The 8574-nt window shown below is 47.1% G+C and overlaps 1 protein-coding gene across 1 annotated transcript; it reads left to right on the top strand.

The window, feature by feature from the left end:
* The first annotated feature begins 1172 nt into the window (after nucleotides 1–1172).
* LOC139744117 (uncharacterized) lies at nucleotides 1173–4237 on the top strand. Its single transcript, XM_071654573.1, has one exon. It carries the CDS (start codon nucleotides 1395–1397, stop codon nucleotides 4032–4034), a length of 2640 nt encoding a protein of 879 aa, XP_071510674.1. The 5' UTR covers nucleotides 1173–1394; the 3' UTR covers nucleotides 4035–4237.
* Nucleotides 4238–8574: the final 4337 nt, after the last annotated feature.

Raw genomic sequence — 8574 nt, 5'->3', positions numbered from 1 at the left:
TAGAATCTAATCATGACCTCCCATCAGTGGGACACGCTGGGAGGGACCGCACCAAGGCCCTAATAAAGGAGCGCTATTTTTGGTACGGCCTGGGACAGGACGTGGCAGATCACGTGTCTTCCTGTAAAGCCTGTAATCTGAACAAGAAATCTAGCAGGTATGGCCATAGCCCCATGAGGATGTATCATGCAGGCTCTCCAATGGAGAGGGTACACCTCGATTTTTTGGGTCCATTACCTAAATCATCGAGGGGGAACGAGTACATCCTCATGATGGTGGACCAGTTTACCAAGTGGGTGGAGTGTATCCCCCTTCCCTCCCAGACAGCGGAGCAAACGGCTCGCGCGGCAGTTGAGTTTTTCAGTAGGTTTGGCTACCCCCTTGAGATTTTCACTGATCAAGGGAGGAATTTTGAGAGTCACCTCTTCAGGGAATTGTGTAAGGTGCTGACCATCCACAAGGCAAAAACCACGCCTTACCGCCCTTCTGGGAATGGCCAAGTGGAGAGGTATAACCGCACCTTAATGGATGCGGTGAGGTGCTACATAGGCCAAACCCAGAATAAGTGGGATGAATTTCTATCCCAGATTGCTGGGGCACTTCGAGCCACGGTGAACCGGAGTACGGGGTTCACAGCAAATAGGCTGATGCTGGGAAGGGAGGTTAACCTCCCATCTGATGTAATTTATCCAATACCCAGTAAGCATCCTCCTGAATTGGGCGAGTATTCAACAGGGTTGAGAAATGCTATTAGCCAAGCCCATCAGGCCGCCCGCAAGACGTTGAAATCCACACAGAAGCGGATGAAACGTGATTACGATGTACATTCACATCGTAGACAATTCACAGAGGGTGACTTAGTGTACATCCTTGACAGTGCTAAGGTCAAGGGGGTTTGCAAGAAATTGAGCTCTCCCTGGAAGGGACCTGCACGCATTGTGGAGCGGCTTTCTGCAGATTTGTATAGAGTGGAGTTACGTAACACAATCTCAACCCAACACCAGGACCGTCTGAAGCCCTGTCGAGACAGGGACATACCGGCCTGGTGCCGAGGGAAACGCCCTCTGGAAAAGGACATGCTCCACCAGAGGCTTTGTTGAGGGCAGCACGGGAGAAGGATCTTCTCCTGTTTCCAGACAAATCAAGGTAAGTTGTGTGTGCCGGAGACCCGATGAAGGCACGTTCATGATCCAGTGCGACTGGTGCGATGAATGGTATCATGGGGCATGTGTAGGAGTAACACCACACGAAGGGGAGGCCATGAAGAAGTACAAATGTCCCCCTTGCCAGACAAATCAAGGTAAGTAGGCTTTTGTGGCTTCTCGAGTAGGTACCAAGTATTGTGCATTAACCATGCCTCCCCCATTTCCTTTTTGTATCCCCTCTGCAGAGTTATGGAGGGAGATCCACCCCCACCTGGAGAGGAACCCATCCTCAACGAGGCACCACCAGAGGCTTTGTTGAGGGCAGCACGGGAGAAGGATCTTCTCCTGTTTCCAGGGGTGTTGGTGCGGTTTGCACCAACAGTCACCCCATTGAGGAGGATACTGGACCTCCTCGATCAAGAGTACCTAAGAGCTTTGGAAATGGAGGAGTTCCAGTGGGTGGCATGCCTGCAGGAGTACCTCCTGGACCGTATGCCATACCAGGAACTAATTCTCCGTTTTCCCATGCCTGAGGGACGGGAGGATATTTCCTCCCCAGGGAGCTCATTCCCAAGGGAGATCTATTTTGATCCCCTCACACCCTGGTGGAGTGCTTCCATGGCGGAAACTCAACGGTTTCCTGTGGGGTTGGCTTTCCACCCCTCTTTTTGGAGCAGAGCTTCAAGAGTTTTGCCACGGCAGCAGGGAGAAGTAAATCCCCCGGCAGGGATTGACGAACCCGGGGATGTTTTGACATCCCGCGCAGGCCATGTCGGCTCTGAGTCATCTCCTCCAAGGGATGCGGTAGACACCAGGGTGGCAGAGACGCCTGGTTCAGAGGAGCAGATGGATATTGAATCTGACCAGGAACCACCACCTGAGGAGGATGTCAAATTACCCCCTCAACAACTGTTACTCGAGGCAGAGGTTCCATCATCCTCACCTCGGCAACCACTCGAGGGAGGTGCGTCACTGCCCTCACGACAGGAATCAGCACTTGAGGGAGAGGTGTTACCATCCCAACAAGGCTATTCCGCCATGGGAGGTTCCGGACCATCCTCACTCCCAGGTCAGGGTGCCCATGAGGGGAGTCAAGACACACCCCTACTACAGCACCAACCGGCGGAGGATGTTCCTGCATTATCTCATGACAGTAAGGTACAGGGGGAGGGCATGGTGCCACCCCCAGTAAGTAATATACAGGCAGGAAATGGTTCTAAACCATTCACACAGAGGGTGCGGGTCACATTCGCACGCTCTCAACGGCCACCCGGGCTGGCTACTGTGGAGTCATCTAGGGTGGGAGGTCGATCTTCCCCACCCAAGCGGCCCGCAGACTCAGTGGGAGGACACCTTCCCACAAAGGCTAAGAAACGTTGCCCGGTGGTAGGGTGTACCATCAAGGTCACCTCCAAATTGAAGTGGCATATATATAGTCACATGCCAGCTTGTTTCCAGTTCCGAGAGAAGGAAGCCACCTTCTCACGGGGAGTAATTCTCCAGCAGGTAGGGTGCCTACGCTTCCTAGCGCAGACCCTTACGGGATCTGCTGACTTGGAGGGTCTCCTCCAACTGCTGGATACAGAGGCACCATCTCATTTCATGTGGGAGATCCCTGAGCACCTACGGAAAGAAATGGATGCACTCATTGCTGGGATGGGGTGGAATCGACCACCCACCTTAACAATCAGACCCAGCAATACTCCCGCAGCCCTGCTGCATTGGCGGGCATTAGCCTGGCTGACTGACAAACTGTCGCAGCGGGAGTGGGAGAGGTTTCTCCTCCTGGGCAGGGTGGACAATCGCCCTGGCCCAGTGCATACCCAGGCTGCGCCCCCCTCCTCCGTGCCAGCTAGTGGGAGTTCAGACCCCACAAACACCACGGCCCAGGGGAAGGGTGCTCCCGCTAAGCGGGAGGATGCGAATGCCCAGGCAAGGGATGCTGTATCTCTGCCTGCTTCCCAGAGGGGTGCGGGTAATACGTCCCCTCGCCCGGCGGAAGCTAGGGTGTCCACTGCCCTGTCTTCGGGAGCAGCACCAACCCTTACCTTTGCAGGTGTAACCCGCCGGCCACCTATCCCTGCTGCCTTCGACAGTCATTTTCATCTTGACAGGTTGGAGAGCAACTTGCGGAAGAAGGGGCATGCTGCAATCACAGCGGAAGGTGAAAGACCTCCGCGGGTCCCCGTGCGGCTCACTGGGGGGGTTATCAACTACTGTGACCCCGCAAAGTTTTCCGCAGTGGACATCCCCAGGGAGAGATGCTGGCCGGTATCGGTTGGGATCCACCCAAAACATGCTTGCTCCGTGGGGGAAAAGGAGGTAGATGAGCTTAGTAAGCTCATCTGTAACCCTAACATCCGTGCTTTCGGTGAAATAGGGTTGGACTACTCCTCCCCTCCCCAAAACTGGGGCAAACAGCTTTCCCTTTTGAAAGCCTGTTTAAAGATCGGGGCAACAGGGAAAGTCCTAGTATTGCACATCCGGGGTCGCAAGGACGCCCCAAATGCGGATGAACCCTCCCGGATTTGCCGGGAAGTAGTACATGCATCCGTCAATCGCTATCAGAGGATTCACATCCACTGTTGCGCATTGGGGACCTCCGAGTTAGTTGCTTGGAGGAAGATGTTCCCCAATGTGTATTTTGGGTTCACAGCCAGGGTGCGATTTTTCAGCCCCAACCAGCTGGAAGCCCTGAAGATGGTGTCAATTCACCGTCTTCTAGTGGAGACAGATTCTCCACATTTACCCCCGTCCAAGGACCTTAAGGTCACCACTCCAATTTATATTGGAGAGGTAGCCTCGCTCGTTGCTCGAGCGCGAGGGGAAGCTGTCGCTCCCCTGCTGGAGACAACGAGGGTGAATGCCCTCACCCTCTACGGGGCGTAAGGGGGATAGGATCCTCAGTGGGAGCTTACACAGCCCCACATCCACCCACAATCATGGCCAGTGGGAGGATTTTTCCCCCACATTTGTAATAGTATTTTGTATATAATGTTTACTACTGAGGAGATTCCATTTTGTGAGGTATATTTATTGTGCTCTTACCTCATTGTACTCAGGATCAAAGAGTTTTTATGTGTGTGAGTTATTAAGGCCAGGGATTTGCCTTATCTTTGTTGTTATTGCCAAAGCGTTGCCAAAAAATGTTGCCAAAGTTTGTTAACAGTATTCTTCAAGTTGGTTAAATTGACCAAAAGTTTTGTCACCAAAGACAAGTAGTGTTATATTTTTAGAGTTGCCAGGGCTTGCCATTTGATGTTTGTATGGCTGCCATGGATTCATTTTTGTTATGGTTATGCAATTGTATTCAGTGTTAAGGTTTTTATTTTGTAGTATGTTATGAGAATTGGCCAGTAGAAATTGTGGCCGCCAGTTGTGATTTTGTGTGATTATGGTCGTGATTGTGTAGGTTCAGGGTTCTTTCATGGGCTATAACAGTAATTTTTGGTGATCTCCTCAGGTTAAAGGAATTTTTAGTGAATTTTTTTTTTTTTTGCCGTGGGGGGCTGGGTTTATCTCCCTCCCAATAGCTCCGGTCCTTCACACCTCCATTCAGTGCATGAGTGACCTAGGCGGTGGCTCGCTGAATCGTCCTCGGCAGACCCCCGAGGGCTGGTCAGATTGCACATTCCCATGGGTGGGGCTCTGTGAGATCCCCGGTTGTGCGGGATTTGGGGGTTATAGTTAGGTTTTTGTTTTGGCCAGGGTTGGTTTTTTTTATTATGCCCTTGGTTTTTTAAAACGGGGGGGAATGTAGTAGTAGCGCCCCCTAGCGGTCTTATTCTAATCCCCCTGTCTACAGGGGAGGTATAAAAGGGATTGTCTGTACGTACATCCCTCAGTTGTGACCTGGAACCTGATTGAAAGACATACTGACTGAGCTACAAGACAAGTTACAGTTGCAACTCACCAGTAGTGCCGGTAAGTACTACCGTTACTACAACAACCCTGAACCCCTAGCCTGGCCCTAAGTAACCCGCGCCGCGCTGTAACCAGTGTAGGCCCTATATATATACAGCCCGACTCGGCACGGGTTGGGGTGGTCCCTGGAATGCGCAGTTACCCAGCCCCCTCCCGGCCCTGGGGACCGTTTCATGAAACTTTTTGTCAGTGATTTACACCGACAACTGTTAAAAGCTACTGAAATCCTTGCGTCTGATATTGGCTGATAGCAAATTTGTCGGTGAAAATCACTGACAAGTTGCTTCATGAAATGCTCCCCTGGTGTTAACTGCGACCAGCAGCCCCAACGTGGTCTCCGGGGCTACCCTGGTGTTTGACCGAAAGATCGGTCTGTATCTGTCCGTCGGGTAATGTTCCGCGGAGACTGCGTCTGGCTTCACGGATCTCCTCCGTATACAGACCGAAGTCAATGATCCCAGCTCCTGTGTGGAGCAACGCGCACAGATCAAACGCTACGATAAACCAAATTTCAGACAGCTTTTTTACATTCAAACAAGTTTGACATGACATGACACATTATGCAGCAATATTTGGGGTTAATTTCTCACATTTTGCAATCGAAATACTCACAGTAACGCGGTTATAAGGCAGAAATTTTATCCATATCGCAACATCGCCGTTCGCTAGCCGTAGGTCGCCATTTTGAATCTGTAAACCAATCACATGCGAGGTACTTTATTTAGTAAAAAAAACACGTAGAAACTACCTCGCATGTGATTGGCTAATAGATTCATACTGTATGTTTCTGCAGTTTGAACGTGACGACGCGACGGGCTGGTTGATGTGTGTTTTGCGTTTAAAATTCTACCGAAATATTGGATTATTCATTAATCTGGTGAGTGTAGTCTATTCTTGAATAGTTGATTTAACTATTCAAGCTTAAATTTGCCGACCTAGGGCCGTGAATTAGACGCAATCTAGAAGGGTGAGGTACCTCACCCAATTTTCCATAGAGACAGTGGTTAAGAACATCCACACAGCAATGGGTACTACAACCTTCCGTCTGTCTACGGAGGACAGCGTTAATGGCAAAATACAAGAGTCCTCCGGACAGACGGATCTTTCTGTCTACCCTGGTGTATGCGATACATGGGGCCTGTATTGGCTGTAAATTGGCTAACGAGTAACGTATACTGTATGTAGACGTCACTGTAGTCGGTAGTGTCTATAATAACTACCGACACATACTAGATCTATATTCTAATGCGATTTTGCTGTTAAACCTCATTGTATGACTATAAGAGTAAGACATACCTATTTTCCATATTCAGAATGATCCATGGCACAAATCTGTATCTGTAATTATGCCACTTCATGGCCAATTTCCTCCATAAACTCTTCATGGCATACAGATGTTCAGACCAGTGATATACACGTTGTTGTTGTTCTTTTAGATTTGTGGAGCTCTCTGCGTGTTTTTTTTTAGACGGCACAGATTGGGGAGCCTAACCCTAACCCTAACCCTAACCCTAAATCCTAACCCTAAACCCTAACCCTAACCCAAGCGTGTTTCCCATAGGTTTAATACGTGCTTGCCCCAATCTGTGCCGTCTAAAAAAAAAATTGCTGCCGGGAGGGCAATTTGCTCCAAAAAAAATAATTATTCAAATATACCCTCACATTCAATTATTAAAACCTACACTACTTCTAATTATTTACGAAAAAACTAATCACATTTATTTTGATACTTACAAGTGATATATTTACATAGGAAGGAATTTAAAGGGGACAGGGTTTCGGAAATGATGTCACCTGCCCACTCCTGCATCGAAATGCAGGGATACGCCGTTCCCGTCGGCAAAGCAGGTAGAGGACCCGCCCGCCGACGCCGGTGATGTGCTTGGCCTTTCCCGGGGGCAGGCGCCTCTAGTTCAATTCAATTCAATTCAATTCAATTTATTTCACACACCATTCTCATGTGTCACAAACCCCTTGTGGGGACAAGTACATTGCTTAGTATAATTACAAAAAAAAAAAAAATGAACAAGGTTGATATTTACATGGAATGTTGCGTGGGGAACCTTGAGAAAGCACAGCTTGTTAAAGGGATCGTATAGTTTTGGTTGAGACCTAATTTCAGGTTTCTAACATTTTTTGGTGAGATAATGAGAAACCTCTTATGAAATATGAAAAAGCATGTAATTCCATGAGGAATTCAAAGTTTATTTGACGAAAATTGTTTTTGAAATGACTGAGATATCCAAAACAGAGTGATTCTAATAAGTGTGGGACCCACACTTCATTACAATCTCTTTGTTTTACTTTGTTTTTTGGATGTTTCTGTCATTCCAAACCCGATTTTCATCAAATAAACTTTGAATTCCTCTTAAGATGGTATGTTATGTACTATTTCATAAGTGTTTTCTTGGTATCTCGCAAAAAGTTAAAAGCCCAATTTTCATCTCCACCAATACTGTACTATCCCTTTAAACAAGGTCCCCTCAAAAAAGAAATATTACATGCAGATGAGTGGAAGTGATATACAGTGTGTTGCAAAATGAATGAAGGGCTGAGGTGGGAAACAAAAAACAAGAGGAGGGAGGAAGAGAGGAAAAGAAACAAAAGACGGAGAGTAGTGACATACAGTTCAAATAGGTGTAAATACACACATTGGTCATTAATTAAAAGTCATATTATCATCAATCAACGTAAGATGCAAGGAGATGTTTTTTAAATCTTTGCTTGAATACCTGGTACAGATAAACTGGGGGCAGATTTAACATCAATTGGCAAATTGTTCCAAAGCTTAGGGCCAGAAAAAATAACAGTGTTTTGTGCAAAGGTGGAGCGTGTACGAGGTATATGGAAAAAGTTTTGCTGACGAGTTGAGTAATTGTGAACATGACTGTTCTTCTTATATAAAACAGAAAGGGCAGTAGGACATTCATTCACATAGGTTTGATACATCAAACATCCAAGATGGAAAAGATACAAATCATATATTTTCAGTGATTTTTTCTCAAAAAATATATTTGAAGTGTGTGAGCGGAAGTCCAAATTAAAAACAGTTCGTAGGGCCCTCTTTTGTATTCTTAAGATCCTATCAATATACAATCTTGGAGCTGACCCCCAAGCAAGCAGCCCATAATTTAAATGTGACATTATCAATGTATTATACAGCATAAATAAGATATTGGATGGGATGAAAGACTTTAGTTTATGGATAATACCAGCATTCCTTGATGATAACTTTGCCATGGCATCTGTGTGTGTCTTCCAGGATAAATTCCTACCAATGATTATTCCAAGAAATTTGGTAGAATCAACCATGACTAGTTCAGTCCCATCGATACATACAGGAGAAGGTAGATTGATGCTGCATTTACTGAAAAACATATAATTACACTTAGAAACATTTAGTGACATTCTATTTGCTTTTACCCATTTCAGAACATTAATCATTTCGGAATTCACAGTATTCAAGAGGGTAGCACAGTTCTGGTGAGAATAAAATACACTTGTG

This window comes from Diadema antillarum, unplaced genomic scaffold (genome assembly GCF_040938485.1).
Source record: "Diadema antillarum isolate AM-2024a unplaced genomic scaffold, OU_Dant_1.0 seq00001137_RagTag, whole genome shotgun sequence".
In the NCBI taxonomy this organism is placed as follows: Eukaryota; Metazoa; Echinodermata; class Echinoidea; order Diadematoida; family Diadematidae; genus Diadema; species Diadema antillarum.
Note: the sequence above shows the minus strand (reverse complement) of the source record. Positions and strands in the feature narration are given on the sequence as shown.